This window comes from Suncus etruscus, chromosome 1 (assembly GCF_024139225.1).
Source record: "Suncus etruscus isolate mSunEtr1 chromosome 1, mSunEtr1.pri.cur, whole genome shotgun sequence".
Taxonomy (NCBI): Eukaryota; Metazoa; Chordata; class Mammalia; order Eulipotyphla; family Soricidae; genus Suncus; species Suncus etruscus.
The window spans coordinates 207,837,984-207,858,554 of NC_064848.1; the positions used below are offsets into that span (position 1 = coordinate 207,837,984).

The 20,571-nt window shown below is 46.5% G+C and overlaps 1 protein-coding gene across 1 annotated transcript in view; it reads right to left on the reverse strand.

Moving 5' to 3' along the window:
* Window positions 1-223: 223 nt before the first annotated feature.
* Window positions 224-20,571, reverse strand: part of WDR45B (WD repeat domain 45B) — a 30,814-nt gene continuing 10,466 nt past the window's right edge. Inside the window, exons 3-10 of the mRNA XM_049776677.1 lie at window positions 18,402-18,503; window positions 15,104-15,191; window positions 11,359-11,453; window positions 8,051-8,241; window positions 3,854-3,939; window positions 2,936-3,037; window positions 2,151-2,272; window positions 224-1,507 (exon numbers count right to left, since the gene is read on the reverse strand). Coding sequence (XP_049632634.1) covers window positions 1,401-1,507; window positions 2,151-2,272; window positions 2,936-3,037; window positions 3,854-3,939; window positions 8,051-8,241; window positions 11,359-11,453; window positions 15,104-15,191; window positions 18,402-18,503 — 893 coding nt within the window. The 3' untranslated portion in view covers window positions 224-1,400. The remainder of the gene's footprint in view (window positions 1,508-2,150; window positions 2,273-2,935; window positions 3,038-3,853; window positions 3,940-8,050; window positions 8,242-11,358; window positions 11,454-15,103; window positions 15,192-18,401; window positions 18,504-20,571) is intronic.

The window sequence follows — 20,571 nt, forward strand, 5'->3', positions numbered from 1 at the left end:
CACTCCGCCATAAATGTGGAGGGTCCCTCCTCTTCCCAACCCAGGATTAGGGCATTCTTGTTCCTAACCCCCAGAATCCCATTCAGGAAGCAAGCAAGCAGAGCTCATAGACAGAGCCAGGATAAATTCCTGCGAGCTCTGAGACTTTCTAGTCTGTACAAAACTGGATTCTCAACCAAGGTTAGAACAACACGTAATTCTGGTATCTTTGAAAGGTGCAGAGTACAACAAAATTAGTCACTTTTATTGAAAAGAAACATTACAAATAAGTGTGCAAAATTAAATTTCATGATTACACAAAAGTAACATGCATACTTCACATTGAAATCCACATACAAAGTTAGTTGATTACATGACAGTAAAGAAAACGGCAAAACTGAGAACTTGATGCTACAGGTTTAAATATCTCCAACCTGAAATCAAAACCATAAAGTTAAATTTCTTTAAAGGGAATATAACGAAATTAAATGTATACCTCAAGTAGTACTAAGAATAAGACAGAGCCCATGACCTATTTTAGTTACCAAATGTTAGAAAATGTTATGTGCCTTTCATTCTCCAAATGCAAGTGGGGAGAGATGGCGAAGGAGCTAAGTGGCCCCTGCCCTGCCCAGCACGGTTTGAAAGGCTGGAAGTGCCCTCCATAAGCTCTAGACTAAGGGACACTTACTTCTCTAAGTTTGAAAGTCGGCACGGGGCAGGGGCTTCCCCAGGAGACAGCAGTCACATGACGCTCAAGTCTCTCACCTGTGGCCCAGACCTTTGCCACAGTCCTCACAGCTGCAACTGCAGACAGGACCCAGCTGAGCACACAACCACACCACAGGCTGCACCAGGCACAGGACCAGGACTGGGACCAGGAATCCGAAGGGAAATGCCTACCCCGTGGCCGTTTTCTCCCTTTGGCTAGAAGGCATTCCCTTCTCCTTTCCTAAGGCAAGCTGCTGGTATTAGGATTCTACGTAAATTTGGTTATAACGTAAAAACAATTATACACAGATACAGACTCCGGGAAAAACGATGGGATCTGTTGTCGAAAACATTTTCACTGGTGTATCTTTGCCAAGTCCACCCCTCAGTTTGTTCAGACTCGACGGTAGGTATGATGATGCAGTGGAACCAAGAAAGCCGGCGTCACAGTTGAACTACGGGAATAAGCTGCCAGCGACATGAGCTGTTCAGAGTACTGGAGTGTTGACGGTGCCAGGTGACAATTTTTAATACTGGAAATGGGAAGCCGTGCTCAGGAAAATGATACCACGTATGGCTTCGACCAATGTCCCTGGGCAGTCCCTTAGCCTGTCACCCACAAGGCCCATGGGCGCTGGCACCAGCCCCAGGAATGTGAGGGGCACACTCAGCGCTGTGGGCAACAGCTGTAGGTTGCACTCCTAGTATCGTCACAGCTTGTCGTCGGTCATTTCTAGAAACTGCGCGTAGACATCCCGGATACATTCCCCCTTGGGGTTGAATAGGAACTTGTAGTAGCTGCCATCGGCACAAATTGCTGGGAGAGAAGGAGACCATTTTACTCACGTGCTCCCCCGACTTGTGGTTTTACACACAGAGAGACACATGGCAGACCAGCTTAAGGCTTCCCTCACTGACAGCACACAAAGTGCCCACAGCCCAAAAGTCCTGCTGTGGGAGTCACAGGAAAAGCTACCAATGGTTGTCAGCTCAAACAGCAAATACTCTGTCCCAGTCATTCTTTAAACCCTGAAGGCAGGACCCGCCACCATCCCAAATAGTCGTGAAGATCCAGTGGGCAAGGTGCCTCTGGAGAGAGGACAGGGCAGCCCACAGAGCAGTGTTGGCTGGGGTGAGATTAGAAAGCAGGGAAAGAAGGAAAGGGAGAGGGACTTGGGGACTTTTGGCAACCCTGGCTGTGCTTGCAACAGGCGCAGTCCTTAGAGCTGGCTGGGGGTGAGTGCAGAAGGCGCGATTGCTTGTCTGCTTATGCTGAATCCTAGCTTGATGAGTGAGTGTGCAGTGCGTTGCTTAGATCATACTCCTGCCTCTGTGCTCAAGATCACTCCTGGTGGGAGCGGGGGGATCATATCTAGGTTGGCTGTATGGAGAGGGCAAGCGTCCCTACTCAATGCTCTACATCGTTCACGCCCCACATCATCACCTGGTCAGACACTTACCAATAACTGCATTGGGCTCTGTTCCAAAGGCACAGATGCATGGAGAGCCTGAGGGAACCTGGAACTTGGAGAAACTCCACTTGGAACTGAAGTATTTTGGAAGGAAACTGGCTGATGCCAAACTAGAAGGGTAAGGAAGGGCAAAGGGAAAAAGGTCACTAGATATAGTTCTCACTCTAAATGTTCACACAGAAGTCTTTGTTTGGAGATTTCATGTTTAAATCATGTTTCTGCTTTTTTTCTGGCAGAAAAAAAAATCATATCCTTACAAGCAGCTTTATAATGAAAACATCTGTACTAGAAAAAGTAGAGGCTAGGGCCAGAGAGATAGTACAGCGGTAAGGTGTTTGCCTTGCATGTGGCCAACCCGGGACAGACCTGGGTTCGATTACCAGCATCCCATATGGTCCCCGAGTCTGCCAGGAAAGAATTCAAAAGAATTCTGAGAGCGGAGCCAGAAGTAACCCATGAGTGCTGCTGGGTGTGGCCCAAAAATAGAAAAAGAAAAGAAAAAGAAAAAAAGCAGAGGCTTTAACTACCATGAAATATGATTTTAACAAAATGTCCTGAATCATCACTGGAGTGCAGAAACAAGTTCTGAGTCATCAGAAAGGAGTCTGGCACCTCCTCACATATTTACTAGAGCTAAGGCAAGTAATGAGGCTGTTTTAGCATCAATAACCTCCACAGATCCCAAGAGGACGAATGAGATCCCCGTGGTGATTTAGAACTGCAGGTACAAACGCTGAAGTAATGTCTCCTTCTCCTGGCTTTGAGAGACCCACCTAGACTGTTTATTCCTCTTTGGATCTTCAGCAGCAAAAATGTGCACTGTTCCGTGATCACTGGACACGCAGATGAGGGAAGCGTCCTGATTGAAGTTAATGCTGTAGACAAACCAGACAACATTTAAGAGCCCACCCAACCCAACCCAGGAATGTGCCACACAGCTCACACCGCACACTCCAACTTCAACCCTCCAACAGCCATCCCTTTCGAGAATCAGCAGCATTCACCAGAACAGGAGTTAGAGCCACGAGAGCCTAACCTCCCACAATAGGGCCCTTGGGTGCCTTGTAGGCTGGGGTCAGGATTTCCCCAGTTGCATGGTCTGGCCTACAAATGGTGGGCAGACTCTGTGCTGAGTAGGCTCCAATTCTGGAAAGAGGAGCCCAGAGCACACCAAATTTACTTCATCACATTCAAATCTCGTAGGCCCAAAAGCCGTTCCAACCTTCCAAGGCACAGGCACCAAGGATGAGAAACCTTGGTATGCTGAGCAGTCCCCTCAGATGGCAGTCCCATCTCTCAAAGAAAGCTAGTGCTACCTTAATGTACTTCAGAAAGACAAGTTGGAAAGAGAGTAAAGAAATGAAATGATGATCAATACTGAAGCAGGGCGATGGTTAATGACAGTTATATTGCTCAACGTCTATGTAAATTCCTAAACTAAAAAGTTAAAAATTATGGGGCCAGAGAGATAGCACAGTGGCGTTTGCCTTGCAAGCAGCCGTCCCAGGACCAAAGGTGGTTGGTCCGAATCCCAGCGTCCCATTTGGTCCCCCATGCCTGCCAGGCGCTATTCCTGAGCAAATAGCCAGGAGTAACCCCTGAGCATCAACGGGTGTGGCCCAAAAACCGAAAAAAAAAAAAAAAATTAAATAACCCACCCCACCAACAGCTTCCTGGCCCCTCAGTCTTACCAATAAATATTGGCTGCTTGAGATCCTCTTCGTAGTTCCTGGATTAAATGCCCTGATGAAGTATCAAATATTCTTATAAGGGTCCCCTTTGAAAAACAGTGAAGTGTTTCATTATCAAAGACTCACAACTTTACAATTTTCTGAAATGATTTGAACTTAAAAATCATTAGTCCAAAACAACCCTTTCTCAACCCAGCAGATCATCTAAAACTCAACTCTCTCCCCTCCACTGTAACGGAAGGGGCTTAGGGCACTGTTGCCATCACTCCATCGTGCCTGTGCACAAGAGTTCCGTGGCAAGGCCCAGAAGAAGCCCTTCTGGGCATGCTATCAGCTTGTCTTCACAAAAGACATCTTTCGCTATTATATCCACCAGGACCAGCTATAAAAAGACTTTTTAGGGCCCGGAGAGATAGCACAGCGGTGTTTGCCTTGCAAGCAGCCGATCCAGGACCAAAGGTGGTTGGTTCGAATCCCGGTGTCCCATAGGGTCCCCCGTGCCTGCCAGGAGCTATTTCTGAGCAGACAGCCAGGAGTAACCCCTGAGCACCGCCGGGTGTGGCCCAAAAACCAAAAAAAAAAAAAAAGACTTTTTAATTACTTTTTTTTTTCCTAAGGAAAAGTGGGGGGGGGCCGCTGGAGTGACAGTACAGCAAGGAAGGTGCTTGCCTCACATGCAGCTAACCTATGTTCCATCCCTGGCATCCCATATGGTTCCTGAGCCCTGCCAGGAGTGATCCCAAAATCAAAAAATTTTACTTAAAGAAAAATCAGTACTTTGATCCTGCTGCCCCAAAATGAAGTCCCATCAAATAAATGACTTTCTGAACCATCTCCAAGACAGACAGTCTAATTCAGGGGTCTTCAAACTATGGCCACGGGCCACATGCGGCCCGCAGAGGAGTCTGATCTGGCCCGCCAAGGAGTCTGATCTGGCCCGCCAGCAGTGAGCACTGTTTGGTTGCCAAGATACCTGCCAGCATATACACTCAATGTCACGATTTCGTCAACCACCTCCACCCACAGCATGTTGTGTGCTGGGAGGGTGGGCGTGAGGGCGGTGTTGAGAGGGACATTGATGCGCCCTTGCTGATGACGTCACTGGAGGGCGCCACGTGGTGAGGAGTACCACATGTGGGTGACTATATGATGTAAAAAGGCGCCTGCTCCACCCCCAAGCAACGTGGTGTCTGTGTGCTGTGCCTGCCTGTCAGTGAGGTTTTCCTCCACTCCCTCCACTGCCAAAGGTCAGTCAGAAGTGCCATAGAGGGCCTGGAGAGATAGTACAGTGGCATTTGCCTTGCAAGCAGCCGATCCAGGACCAAAGGTGGTTGGTTCAAATCCGGTGTCCCATATGGTCCCCCGTGCCTGCCAGGAGCAGACAGCCAGGAGCAACGCTGGGTGTGGCCCCAAAACAAAAACAAACAAACAAAAAAAAAGAAGTGCCATAGAAATAAATTTTTGCCAGATAGGGGGTTCTGCTCAATTGGGCTGTGGGTGACTCATATGAAAATTCCCCTTTGGGGGTGGTGAGGCATTCAGTGCTGAAATCAAAGTTAGGGGGTGGGCAGTGGTTGGGAGGTTAGGGGTTCGGTGCTGAATTGCCCATGTAGAAAATTAGGGAATCGATGCTGAAGCATTTTAAAGGGGTTACATTAAAAATTTTATATACATTTTGCAATTCCTTTTCAGTGTTCACATGCTGATTTTGAACGTATCAATTTGGGCATTATATAGGGAGATATAACTATCAGGGACTGAGCTGGTCTGCTTAGAAAAGCCTGCAAGGGGTAAGTGTTCACATCAGGGACTAATGGGGGTTCATACACTGTGTGCATATATACACACACATATTTGTATTTCACTAATATCAGTTTGGAATCCCTAGGAAACAATGATGTCAAGAAAAAGAAAAATTGACGGCGAGTGTAGGATATTCAAAGAACAGTGGACTTACAATTACTTTTTTATGCGGTACAAAGAAAAAGCTGTGAGTCTGATTTGCCAGAATATAGTTGCTGTGTTCAAAGAATACAATTTGCGACACCACTATCAAACTCAACATAAAGATAAATGATTGTTTGGTTGGAGAAGTGAGAAAAGATAAAATATTACAACTGAGGGGCCGGGAAGGTGGCGCTAGAGGTAAGGTGTCCGCCTTACAAGCGCTAGCATAGGACGGACCGCGGTTCAATCCCCTAGCGTCCCATATGGTCCCCCCAAGCCAGGGACGATTTCTGAGCGCATAGCCAGGAGTAACCCCTGAGCGTCAAACGGGTGTGGCCCAAAAAAACAACAAAACAAAACAAAACAAAAACAAACAAAAAAAATATATGTAACAACTGAAACATACACTGATGACTCAGCAAAATACTTTTGTGAAGCAGAAGCAGTTAAATACTTCCTCACTGCGGGCAAGTTTTCAAGTTGCCAAGATAATAATGCGCAATGGCAAACCATTTGTGGAGGGAGAATTTGTTAAAGAATGCCTTATTTCTGTTGCCAAAGAGATGTGTCCAGAGAAGGCCGATTTATTTAGTACAGTGAGCCTTTCAGGAGTTACAATGACACGAAGAATTGAAGAAATGGGAGAAAATTTGCTGCACCATTTGCAAAATTCTGCAAAGAAACTTTGCTATTTTTCCTTGGCACTTGACGAAAGCAATGATGTTCGTGATTCTGCCCAACTTCTCATTTATATGCGTGGGACAAATGAGTATTTTGAAGTCACAGAAGAGCTTGCTGCACTGCAAAGTATTAAAGGTACAACCACAGGAGTGGATATATTTGAAAAGGCTTGCCAAACTGTGAATGGTTTGGAGCTAGACTGGGTTAAACTAGTCAGTGTAACAACTGATGGTGCTCCTAGCATGGTGGGGGTCTAAGAGAGGAGTAATTGCTCACATTACACAAGAGATGGACAAACAACCATCCTTATCCAATTGCCATCCACTGCCTCATCCACCAACAAGCGCTGTGTTGTAAATCACTGAAGTTCGACTCTATTATGAAAATTGTGGTATCTTGTGTTAATTACATTAGAACTCATGCACTAAACCACAGACAATTTCAGGAATTTCTATCTGAGGTAAATGTTGCCCATGAAGATGTTCTGTACCACACAGAAGTCCGTTGCTTGAGTAGAGGAAGAGTTTTGAAACGTTTCTATGACTTACTTCCACGGATTACAGCTTTTCTACTTTCAAAAAACCAAGAAGTACCAGAGCTCAATGATGTAGAATGGAAATGGCACCTTGCCTTTCTGACAGATATAACAGAGCTAGCTACTCAACAGTTTCAATCTGCAACTTCAAGGCAAGGGGAAGCTCATCTGTGATATGGCATCGCATGTGAAAGCATTTTAAGTAAAATTAGGCCTTCTCATCAAACAAGTACAGGAGGAAAACTTCAGTCATCTTCCAACAACTCAAAACCTGTCAGCGGACAAACCATTGGTTGCATTCCCAAAGGAAACATGTCTGGCTTCACTAGAATTGTTGCAAAAGGAGTTTCAATTTAGATTCAAAGAGCTTCATCTTCATGAACAAGACATACAGCTTTGGACAATGGACATACCCATTTTCTGTTGAGATTGAAAATGTCCTTACAATTTACCAAATGGAACTGGCTGAACTGCAGAATTATGACTCTGAAAGATGCATTTAAGTCAAGTAACCTTTTGAATTTCTATGCATCTCTCTCCTCTGAGACATATCCAAATATCAGGAACCATACACTCAAAATGGTAACCATCTTTGGTAGCACTTATGCCTGTGAACAGACTTTTTCAAGAATGAAACATCTGCAATCTCCAACCAGATCAAGATTAACTGATGCCCACTTGCATCACTTGTTACGGCTGGCAGTGACAAATATGGAACCGGACACTGACCATCCCTTTAGCCAAAAGCAGGCCCACAGTTCCCATTGAAATACTGGTGCGTGATCTGTTTATTTATAAATGGTTTTCATTTTATTTATATAAGATATGTGCAGTGTGAGTAGGAATTAGTAGCTCATATAGTCCGGCCCTCCAGCTCTCTAAGGGACCATAATCCGGCCCCCACTTTAAAAAGTTTGAAGACCCCTGGTCTAATTCATCTCCCAGAGCAAGTGGCCCAAGAGCCCACAGGCACCTGATCTTCAGGGAAGGGCCATGGAGTCCCCAACCCCACTGAGGCAGGGACGTGCACTTACTTTCTCAGATGCAGTTGCGATTCTTGTTCCCTGCAGGTTGAGTGCAATGCAGCTCAGGACGCCCTCGTGGGCAGGAATGTCCACGGGTGGCTTCTCAGTGCTAGCCAAGTCCACAAGCTGCACATGACCCGTGTGTGTGCCCGGAAAGGCCAGGAGGGAGTTGTTACTGTTGGGGCACAGGACACAGAGGCCTGAACAGGACAGAGCACTTTTAGTATCCAGTAGAAGACATTAACATAAAGCAAAGAAAAACTTAAGTTCTGATAGCTGCACTAAAAATCTGCAACAGATATTCATGTCTATATTCAGCACAATCACAACAAAAATCTTATTTTTTTAAGAAACAAATAAGCTAATGATAAAACTACCAAAAGGCAAAGGCCCTAAAATAGCAACAACAAAATATTCTTGTAAAAATTAACTTCCAGGGCCTGGAGAGATAGCACGGAGGTAAGGTGTTTGCCTGGCATGCGGAAAAACGGTGGTTCGAATCCTGGCATCCCATCTGGTCCCCGTGCCTGCCAGGGGTGATTTCTGAGTGTAGAGCCAGGAGTAACCTTAGAGCGCTGCCAGTATGACCCAAAAACCAAAAAAAAAAAAAAAAAAAAGAAATAAAGAAATAAAACCTTCCAGGGGGCCAGAAATAAGGTGCTTGCCTTGCACACAACTGACCCCAGACTGAATCCCAGTATCACATGTGGTCCCCTGCAAGTGTGGGGTCATTTCTGAGCAGAGTCAAGAACAGCCCCTGAGGGGCTGGAGAGAGAGCACAGCGGTAGAGCGTTTGCCTTTCGAACGGCTGTCCTGACACAGGACCCCATGCCTGCCAGGAGAGATTTCTGAGAAAGAGCCAGAAGTAACCCGAGCACCTCCGGTGTGTCACCCCCACTCCCAAAAAAAGAATAGCCCCTGAGCACTGCTGAATGTAGTCCCAAGACCTCCTTTCCCAAAATTTAACATGAAGGCTAAGAAAGCTAGGTCTGTGTGGGAGCCGGAGAGGTAGCACAGTGGTAGGGTGTTTGCTTTGCACACATCTGACCCAGGACTGACGTGGGTTAGATTCCCAGCATCCCATATGGTTCCCCCGAGCCTGCCAGGAGCGATTTCTGAGCACAGTGCCAGGAGTAATCCCTGAGTGCCCACAAAAAAAGAAAGATAGCTGTGAACCCAACTATGATCATGTTACTTAAATAAAAAATATATATATTTATTTATTTTTTTATTTTTTTGGTTTTTTGGCCATACCCGGTGATGCTCAGGGGTTACTCCTGGCTATGCGCTCAGAAGTCGCTCCTCGTTTGGAGGACCATATGGGATGCCGGGGGATCGAACCGAGGTCTGTCCTAGGCTAGCGCAGGCAAGGCAGGCACCTTACCTCTAGCGCCACCGCTCGGCCCCATAAAAAAATATATTAAAAAAATAAATTAAAAGAAAAAAAAGAGATAGCTGAGAGTAAGGCAGACTGTATTGCATGCAGCCAACTCCCATATGATCCCCTAAAGGAGAGCAAGAGCCAGGAATAGGCCAAGCACAGCTACTGAGGACCAGAAAGAGAGCACAAAAGGCCGGAGTACATACTCTGCATGCGTTCCCCAAGCACAGTCGGGTGACCCAAGCACTGAACTATAAGTAACCCCTGAGCACCACAGGCTGTGGCCGTCAACCCCCCAAAAATTAATTTGAGGCTGAAGATTTGGCTCAAGTGGTAGAACATATGCCTTTTGTGAGAAGCCTTGAATTAAATTTCTGGTGTCTGTTCCTGACCAGCACTGTTGGGTGGGGCCCCACAATAAGAACAAAATTAAATTATTATGAAAGGCTTAAAATTCAAAACTATTGAACTTCCAGAAGAAACACAAGATTTACAAAAGGCAAAAGGCACATGAAACAAAACTCAATACTAAAGCTACAGGTCCTCAGAAAAATGCAAACTATGATGACAAGGAGACACAAACCCCACCCACATCTTCACAGCAGGGTCCAAAGGTGAAGTTGTGACACCAAGTGTCCACAAGGGTGTACCTCGAGTGGTGCTCACCAAGGAGACGTGGCTACTCTGGCGAACACTGCCAATACTTTATAAAGACAGGGCCAGCAACTATACTTCCCAGTCTCTACCCGGACACTATAAAAGATGTCTCCAAACAAAGACTTATGTGTGAACATTTAGAGTGAGAACAATTCAAAATCACTTCCCCTCTTAAAAAAAAAGGTGGGGGCCAGAGAGCATAGCACAGCTGTAGGGCATTTGCTTTGCATGCAGCCAACCAGGGACAGACCCGGGTTTGATTCCCCCAACCCTGCCAGCAGTGATTTCTGAGCACAGAGCCAGGTGCAACTCCTGAGCGCTGCCAGGTATGGCCACCCCCCACCCCAAAAAAAAGTGCAGAAAATATTTTGGTGTACCTGGGCAACAATAAAAAGGAGCAAAGTAGGGGCCGGAGAGATAGCATGGAGGTGAGGCGTTTGCCTTGCATGCAGAAGGTCGGTGGTTTGAATCCTGGCATCCCATATGGTCCCCTGAGCCTGTCAGGAGCGATTTCTGAGCATAGAGCCAGGAGTAACCCCTGAGTGCATCCGGGTATGACCCAAAAACAAACAAACAAACAAACAAAAAGGAGCAAAGTACCAAAAACCACAAAATACATGCAAGCAATTTCAAAATTGAGAGAGATACCAAATACATTTGAAAAGATAAAACTTGAGGGTTATGTAAGTGAGGAGACCGCTTGGTTTTGACAATCACAGTAGTTACTCAACTGTAACTTAAAAATATCTCAGAACTGGGGCAGGAGAGAGTACCCTGCTTTCATTGCATATAGCCAACCCAATTTCCATCTCCAGCATCACGTTTGAACCCCTGAGCACTGCCTGAGAGCAGAGCCAGGAATAACCATCACTGGGCCTAGCCCCAACACAAAATAAAACACAACAAAAAAGAGAAAGATCTCAGAACTTAAAAGCATGGCTTCCAAAGCCCACCACAGAGCCCCTGAATAGCTGAAAAATATGCAAGCAAGTGAGAGTAAGAACTGGGTGGCTGAGCTGCAAAACCCCGAAGTTACCAGGGAGAGAGGCTGGAAGAAGATGGCAAGGGTAGGCCTCTATCTCCCAGGCCCCATCCCCAAATAACCCTTCACCAGAGCCATGCTGTAATAAGGCAATGGTGCCCATTTTAGCAGGAGGAGCCAACTTGGCCTCTGGCCTGTCTCATATCACTCCTCTGGTTCTGCAGTGCCAGACACTAAACAGACATGTCAATCTGGTGTTCTACCATGAACCAGATCACTGGGCCCTGAATTTCTTACCTTTAGGGTTATAGCAGGTTTCAAAGACGTGCAACTGATGAGGATTGTGTGTGAATGTAAACACCTTAATCATGGAGTCTAAAACAACCACAATTCTAGAAAGAAAAAAACACCACAATCAGGATGCCTCTTCCAGGAATAAAACTCAAATAGTCTGCTTTTTGCTCTTACTGCTTTGGAACTATGAAACAGCAAACACCAGAAGGGCAATTCACCCATCAGCCCTGGTCTGCCGGGTCACTTGGAATTGATCTCAGGGTACCTGTAGCCTGGTTCTGTAGGCTGGCATGAAGCTATAAGACCTTCTCCAGAGGTGTAAAGAGATTACGTCACAGATCCCCATCCAGAGCAGAACTTCCCAGACATATATGGCCACTGTCCCCCCTTTTAGAAAAATAAACCACTCAGTGACCCTAAAAATCTACCTCCTTCTTTAATTTACCTTTTTTCTTTCTGTGCTACACCCATCGGCACTGGGGTTAATCCAAACTCTGCACTCAGAAACCACTCCTGGCAGTGCTCAGGGGACCCTAATGGATGCTGAGGATTGAACCTGGATCAGCCCTGTGCAAGGCAAGTGCCCTAATCGCTGTGCCATCACTCCAGCCCCTAATTTACCATCTTTGTTTTGTTTCTGGCCACACCCGGTGACGCTCAGGGGTCGGTTACTCCTGTCTATGCGCTCAGAAATCGCCCCTGGTTTGGGAAATATGGAACGCTGGGGGATCGAACCGGGGTCTGTCCTAGGCTAGCACCGGCAGATAGATGCCTTACCGCTCCTCGACACCACTACGGCCTCTAATTTACCTTCTTTAATCAAACCAAGTACTTCCCAATTATGCCAAAGATACTCCAGCCCCCAGGATTGTCTCATCAAGTAGGCGGTATCATCCATTTTGAGAAATAGTAACCTACAGTAAAAGCTAAGCAGAAAGCATATATGAGGAAAATCATCTTTTGTGTGCTTTTAGGTATGTCCTAAAAAAAAATTAAAATGTCAGAAATGTGGGGCCCGGAGAGATAGCCCAGCGGCGTTTGCCTTGCAAGCAGCCGATCCAGGACCAAAGGTGGTTGGTTCGAATCCCGGTGTCCCATATGGTCCCCCGTGCCTGCCAGGAGCTATTTCTGAGCAGACAGCCAGGAGTAATCCCTGAGCATCGCTGGGTGTGACCCAAAAACCAAAAAAAAAAAAAAAAGTCAGAAATGTGGAAGATTCTTGGTTTGAGTCCAGTGTTTATAAGAGCCTATATTTAGACTTCGCATCAGCCATAAAACAGATAATTTGTGGGGCCGGACAGATGCATGCCTTGCATGCAGGACTACAGTGGTTCGAATCCCGGCATCCCATATGGTCCCCCGAGCCTGCCAGGAGCGATTTCTGAGCGTAGAGCCAGGAGTAACCCCTGAGTGCTTGCTGCTGTGTGTGGACCTCTCCCAAAAAAAAGAGAGACAATTTGTGGCATATAAGGGTTAAATTGCAGTTTTGCTCTTTTTCCCTGTACCCTTTGAATTCAGAAATACCTTATCTTGATCTACTGTTATAGGTAGGTAAGGAAAGATAATAAGGAAGGCAAGAACTCGGAGTGGCCCATAGTGGTAGCAGGGCAAAGATGAAAAGGTCATCTGGGGCCAGAGACAGGACAGGAGCTAGAGCATTTGCTTTGCATGTGCCGACTTGGGTTCACCTGTCATCCTATAGGATTCCCTGAGCCCACCAGGAGTGATCCTGAGCACAGAGCCAGAATTAAGCCCTGAAGAATACCAGGTAGGGCCAAAATAAACCAACCCACACACCTCAAAAATCATAAAGCTGACCAGAACAGAAGGATTCATACCAACCTGTTATCTAGGTGGATAACAAGGGGAACGGGTCATTAAAACCATTAGTAGATTAATAAATGTCTATACAGGACCTCAAACAGAATGTAACCACAATAAAGATTCTCAGCAACAAGGCCCTCCTTGTTGCTCCCAAGTTTTGTGATGCGCCCTCTTACCTCCATGTACCTCAGTGTATTGCCACCAAGTAACCAATCAAAAGCCTCACTCTTTTACTCCCCTGTCCCACAGGTGTACTATATTGTCAACAACCTTCCTACCTAAAGCACTCTGAACCTCTCTCAGGGTTGCAATTCCGGTTGATTGCCTAGTTGTGGTCTGTCTCCACGTTAAATAATTAAATCTCATCTTGGCGTTAAATAATTCAATCTGCTTGCCTTTTCGCCAAAGATGGTTTCAGTGTGAGTGATTAAACAAAATCCCCTTACAAAAACTTTAAGGACAATTTAAGACTCAAATGCTCCCTCAGGCTTGGTCAGAAGCAGGAAACAGATTAAAGGACAGAACTAGAGCACACCAGTCTAACCCACAATCCATCTACCTTCCTCCATCCCCTCCCCCCCAGCAAACACTTTATTCACTGTGTCATTGCTCCAGCCCTCATTTCAGGTTTTAAGGTTTTAAAGGAGCCAACAACACACACAATGCTTGGTACTACAGTGTGATTCTGACGGTTTGGTGCTAAGGCCCCTGCTACACACAAGAAGGCTCCAAAGAACAAACCCAGGATATTATGGGAGCACAAGAAAACTAGGTACCCAACTCAGGGTCCCACACATACCAGGACGAGCTTTTCCACTTGAACCATCAAGTCATCTCAATGGCCCCATGATCACATTTTAATACATAGTTTTCTTCCTTCAATAGAAGGTATATTTCATCCATCCTCAGAAGAATTTAAATTCCACTTCAAAATGTATATACTGGGGCCCGGAAAGATAGCACAGTGGCGTTTGCCTTGCAAGCAGCCGATCCAGGACCAAAGGTGGTTGGTTCGAATCCCGGTGTCCCATATGGTCCCCTGTGCCTGCCAGGAGCTATTTCTGAGCAGACAGCCAGGATTAACCCCTGAGCACCGCCAGGTGTGGCCCAAAAACCAAAAAAAAGGAAAAAAAAAAAAAGAAAAAAAATGTATATACTGGAGGGCCAGAGCAATAACACAGTGGTAGGGCGTTCGCCATGCATGCAGCTGACCCAGGTCCCATCCCCAGCATTCCATACAGTCCCCCTACCCTGCCAGAAGGATTTCTGAGCAGTCAGGAGTAACCCCTGAGCACTGCCGGGTGTGGCCCCAAAACAACAACAACAACAAACAAATATATATGCTGGGACCATAGAGATAGTACACAACAGGAGAGCTGCTTGTCACGCAATTAAGAGTGGCCCCAAAAAACAGGGGCCAGATGGATAGCACAGCGGCGTTTGCCTTGCAAGCAGCCTATCCAGGACCAAAGGTGGTTGGTTCGAATCCCAGTGTCCCACAGGGTCCCCCGTGCCTGCCAGGAGCTATTTCTGAGCAGACAGCCAGGAGTAACCCCTGAGCACCGCCGGGTGTGGCCCAAAAACCAAAACCAAAACAAAACAAAACAAAACAAAACAAAAAAAACAAAAAACAGGGGCCAGAGCAATAGCACAGTGGTAGGACATTTGCCTGGCACGTTGCTGACCTGGGACCAAAAACAAACCAAAACAAAAGCTTTAAATGTCAAACCTGGGGCTGGGAAGGTGGCGCTAGAGGTAAGGTGTCTGCCTTGCAAGCGGACGGACCCTGGTTCGATCCCCCGGTGTCCCATATGGTCCCCCCAAGCCAGGGGCGATTTCTGAGCACATAGCCAGGAGTACCCCTGAGTGTCAAATGGGTGTGGCCCAAAAACCAAAAAAATAAATAAATAAATGTCAAACCTACCTATCCCGCCGCAATTTGACTGCCTTGACTTCTGTAGAGAATTCTATTTCAATAACAGTCTTCTTTTTCAGGTCATCCCAGATCATTACTGAAAAATCAGAAAACATTTCTGAACACAATTTTAAAAAGGCAACGTGACAAACTGGTAACATCATTGTGTATCCAAAATTCATGTGGTTGCCAAGCATCATGTGTTTCGTATGTGCATGCTGTGTAAACAGGTGATGGTGATGAACTGCTGAAGCTGGAATGTGGGTGGGCAGGTGCATGTGAGGGTTTGGGGGACACACTGGGGTCAACCAAGAATCACGTGTTGTGTGTTAACAGATGATGGTGACAACTGTTTTACCACTGAGCCATTCTCTGGTTCCTTCTAACATACTTCTGAAGGGGCCTTTGGTCACAAACACCTCACTGGTGGGTCACTAGGTAGAGGTGTTGCTCTTACCAGAACTCCAGCTCCTCTTCTGCTAGCCTGAGCTCATGTGTTCTCTTCAGCACAATCAATCTGTCTCCATACAGTTGCCACATACATGTCCAGACAAATTTCTGGGTATGTCAGCAAGAAGAGGGAAAGAAAGTACCTAAGTTCGAGGCCGGCATGGTGGCGCTAGAGGTAAGGTGTCTGCCTTGCCAGTGCTAGCCTAGCAACGCCGGGTGTGATCCAAAACAAAAACAAAAACAAAAACAAAAAGAATCACCCAGCTTATTAAATAAAATTTATTTACTATTGAAGAAAAGTCAAGTATTCAAAACTTAAAAACAGCTGAGTTGTTTCTTTTACTCCTCATCGACTCTTTCTTTAATGAAGGACATGGCACCCCTCATCATGATGCAGTTACATCAGCATTTCATCTTATTTGAAAATAAACTTCCAATACCAAACATTCACTTTTACCCCAGAGAGATAACGCAACTCAAAATCAAATTCTCTAGGATTAGAGAGATAATAAACACAGTGGATAAAAAACTTGATACCTCCATAAGGTCTCCTGACCTCTATCAGGAATGAAGGCTGTGCAGAATCAAGAATAAATTCTGGGGCCAGCGAGACAGCATGGAGGTAAGGCATTTGCCTTCCATGCTGAAGGAAGGTGGTTCGAATCCTGGCATCCCATATGAGCATAGAGCCAGGAGCAACCCGAGTGCTGCCGGGTATGACCCAGAAACCAAACAATAAAAAAAAATCCTGGTGGGGCCAAGAGCGTAGCACAGTGGTAGGGTGTTTGCCCTGCAAGTTGCTGACCAGGGGCAAATCTGCGTTCGATCCCCAGCATCACATATGGTCCCCAAGCCTGCCAGGATTTCTGAACACAGAGCCATGAGTAAGCCCTGAGTACCACCAGGTGTGGCCCCAAAACCAAACAAACAAAAGAATAAATTAGGGGGCCGGGCGGTGGCGCAAGAGGTAAGGTGCCTGCCTTGCCTGCGCTAGCCTTGGACGGACCACAGTTCGATCCCCCGGCGACCCATATGGTCCCCCAAGCCAGGAGCAACTTCTGAGCTCATAGCCAGGAGTAACCCCTGAACGTTACTGGGTGTGACCCAAAAACCAAAAAAAAAAAAAAAAAAAAGAATAAATTCGGGGCAGAGAGGTAGCATGGAGGTAGGGCATTTGCCTTGCATGCTGAAGGACAGTAGTTCAAATCCCAGCATCTCATATGGTCCTCCGAGCCTGCCAGGAGCGATTTCTGAGCGCAGAGCCAGGAGTAACCCGAGAGCTGCCAGGAGTGACCCAATCCCCCTCTCCTCCCACCCCCAAAAAAGAATAAATCCTGGGGCCGGGCCGTGGCGCTAAAGGTAAGGTGCCTGCCTTGCCTGCGCTAGCCTTGGACGGACCGCGGTTCGATCCCCTGGTGTCCCATATGGTCCCCCAAGCCAGGAGCAACTTCTGAGCACAGAGCCAGGAGTAACCCCTGAGCATTACCGGGTGTGACCCAAAAAAAAAAAAAAAGAATAAATCCTGGGGCTTGAGTGATAGCAATGATTAGAGTGCTAGGCTTACAGATGTCTTACATGTGGCTGACCCGGGTCTAACTTGGATTCACTCCTCAAGCCTGCCAGGAGTGATTCCTGAGTGCAGAGCCAGGAAGAGTAACTGTTTAACACCACCAGGTGTTCCCCAAAATAAAACAACAAAAAAGAGTAAGTCAGCAGATATGGCCCAAAGGCCTGCCTCCCTCCCTTTTCCTCTCTCCCCAGCCCCTTCAATTCAGAGACTCAGTTTACATATATACAGCTTCTCAGGCCCGGAGAAAGAGCACACAGGGCTGGAATATATACCTGACATGTGGAGGCTGATTTTCTTTCTTTTCTTTTCTTTTTTTTTTTGGTTTTTGGGCCACACCCGGCGGTGCTCAGGGGTTACTCCTGGCTGTCTGCTCAGAAATAGCTCCTGGCAGGCACAGGGGACCATATGGGACACTGGGATTCGAACCAACCACCTTTGGTCCTGGATCGGCTGCTTGCAAGGCAAATGCCGCGGTGCTCTCTCTCCGGGCCCGGAGGCTGATTTTCATCCTCAGCACTCTGAAGTCTCTCTTCCTACCTGTTCCTATGAACAATGACCCCCATTTCCCCAGAACTCTGATCTCTTGGCTCAGCCTAAAACACTGCTTCCAGAAGACAATGCTTCCTCTATGCCACAGCACTGTTTCCTGACACACTCTCACCTGGTACTCACAGTCCCCAGATCTGTTCTCAAACACCTCCCAAACCACCTGTCACTTCTTCCTGCATTTCTCCTGCTTTCTGGGGATTTGTTTCCCCATCTTGAAAAGAGAAAGAATTTTCCACTATAATCTCTGCTCCCAGACTTGTGTTTGGGTGCACACACATACAAACATACAAACACACACACACACACACACACACACACACACACACACAAATGCACACATAACCCCCACCTACAGAATCCCCAAACTCAGGACAAATAAACTGGCTTTTTAGTTTTTGTGGAAACCAAGTTAATTTGCTGATTCAGTGGCTGTGTAGAATAAAGCCATGATCTCCCCTTTCTCCTACTGGTGTTAAAAGAACTTAAAAAAAAAAAGTAAGACACTTAAAACACGTAAGACAAAAAAACCACTAAAATGTTCAGGGACACCAGAGTGTCTACTTTTATTCAACTCTGAGATGGGGGACAAATGACTTCTCCCAGGGACTCCCTTTCCTTTCTGGATGCTTCTTTCCCTGTATTAGTCTTTTCTACATCACAGGTCACCAGGGAAGACCAAAGGCCACAGACATAGCCCACAGCACTACTATTGGAGCTTAACTCTGTGATCAACTTTACCTTTGTTGGGGGGGTATTTCGGCTTTTTTCCACCACCAACTAAAGCCAAATAGTTGCAGCGAAATAACATTTCAACATGGCCAACTCCTCCTTCTAGGAATTCTGAAATGATAATAAAAAAAAATTAGTTTAGAAAAAACTTTGAGGGGCCGGAGAGATAGCATGGAGGTAGGGCGTCTGCCTTTCATGCAGAAGGATGGTGGTTCTATTCCTGGCATCCCATATGGTCCTCTGTGCCTGCCAAGGACGATTTCTGAGTATGGAGCCAGGAGTAACCCCTGAGCACTTCCAGGTGTGACCCAAAAACAAAAACAAAAACAAAAAAAAAAAAACAAAAAAACAAAGAAAAAACTTTGTTTTGGGGCCCATAGTGGACACCTGGCAGTGGACTATATATGGTACCAGGAATTGAACCTGGGTCTGCTGCATGCAGTTTTATCTGCATCTTTTTTTTTTTTTTTTTTGGTTTTTGGGCCACACCCTGTGACGCTCAGGGGTTACTCCTGCTATATGCTCAGAAGTTGCTCCTGGCTTGGGGGACCATATGGGACACCGGGGGATCGAACCTCGGTCCGTCCAAGGCTAGTGCAGGCAAGGCAGGCACCTTACCTTTAGCGCCACCGCCCGGCCCCTTATCTGCATCTTTTAAGGGTCTGGAATAAATAGTATAGCAGACAGGGCACTTACAGTGAATTTGTTTTGACTCCTGGCAATCCACATGGTCCCCTGAGCTCCATCAGGAGTAAACCCTAAGCAGAGTCAGGAGTACCCCAAATCCAAATCCAAATCCCCTATGGCCCAAAATCCAAACTTAAAAAGAAAAGTTTTGCACCCCTATGTTCATGGCATCACTCTCAACAGTTATGAACACGGAGTTAATCTAATGATAGATGACCAGATAATCTGTGGCACATATACCCAGTACCATGCTATTTTAAAAAAGAAAAAAAGAGGGAGGCCGGAGAGATAGCATGGAGGTAAGGCGTTTGCCTCTCATGCAGAAGGTCATCGGTTCGAATCCCGGCATCCCATATGGTCTCCCATGCTTGCCAGGAGCAACTTCTGAGCGTGGAGCCAGGAGTAACCCCTGAGCACTGCCGGGTGAGACCCAAAAACCAAAAAAAAAAAAAAAAAAAAAGAAAAAAAGAGGACTTGGAGAGATTATATAGCAAGTAGGACATCTGACTTGCACACAGCTGGTCCAGGTTTAATTCCCACATCCCAAATGGTCTCCTGAACACCACCAGGTGTGGTTCCCCAAAAAGAAATGTAGTTCGCTCCACTGATCCAAGTTCAAAACATTCAATCCTGAGTACAACCAGGAATAGCCCCTGAGCAACACACTAGGTGAGGGGCCGGAGACATAAGCACAGCGGCATTTGCCTTGCAAGCAGCCGATCCAGGACCTAAGGCAGGGGTCTCAGGGGTCTCAAACTCGAGTACAACATTTTGTGGCCCTGCCCTAAAGGAATCTTTTTTTGTTTTGTTTTAGTTTTAGTTGTTTGGGTCACACACCCCAATGTATAAGGCTTACTACTGACTTTGCACTCAAGGATCACCCCGACATTGCCTCCTGCGGCCCCCAGGTAAACTGAGTTTGAGACCCCTGACCTAAGGTGTATGGTTCGAATCCCATCTGGTCCCCCGTGCCTGCCAGGAGCTATTTCTGAGCACATATCCAGGAGTAACCTCTGAGCACCGCCGGGTGTGGCCCAAAAACCAAAAAAAGAACAACACAGTAGGTGAGAACCAACCCCCTCATGATCCCTCCCACTTACAAGATGAAGCTGTTATTTGCAACAACATGGGTGAAACTTGAGGTGACTATACAATAAGAATAAGAAGGGGCCGGAGAGATAGCACAGCGGTGTTGGCCTTGCAAGCAGCCGATCCAGGACCTAAGGTGGTTGGTTTGAATCCCGGAGTCCTCTATGGTCCCTCGTGCCTGCCAGGAGCTATTTCTGAGCAGATAGCCAGGAGTAGACCAGGAGTAACCTCTGAGCACCGCCAAGTGTGGCCCAAAAACCAAAAACCAAAAAAAAAAAAAAAAAAAAAAAAAGAAGGGGACTGGAGAGATAGCATGGAGGTAAGGCTTTTGCCTTTCATGCAGAAGATCATTGGTTCGAATCCCAGCATCCCATATGGTCCCCTGAGCCTGCCAGGAGCAATT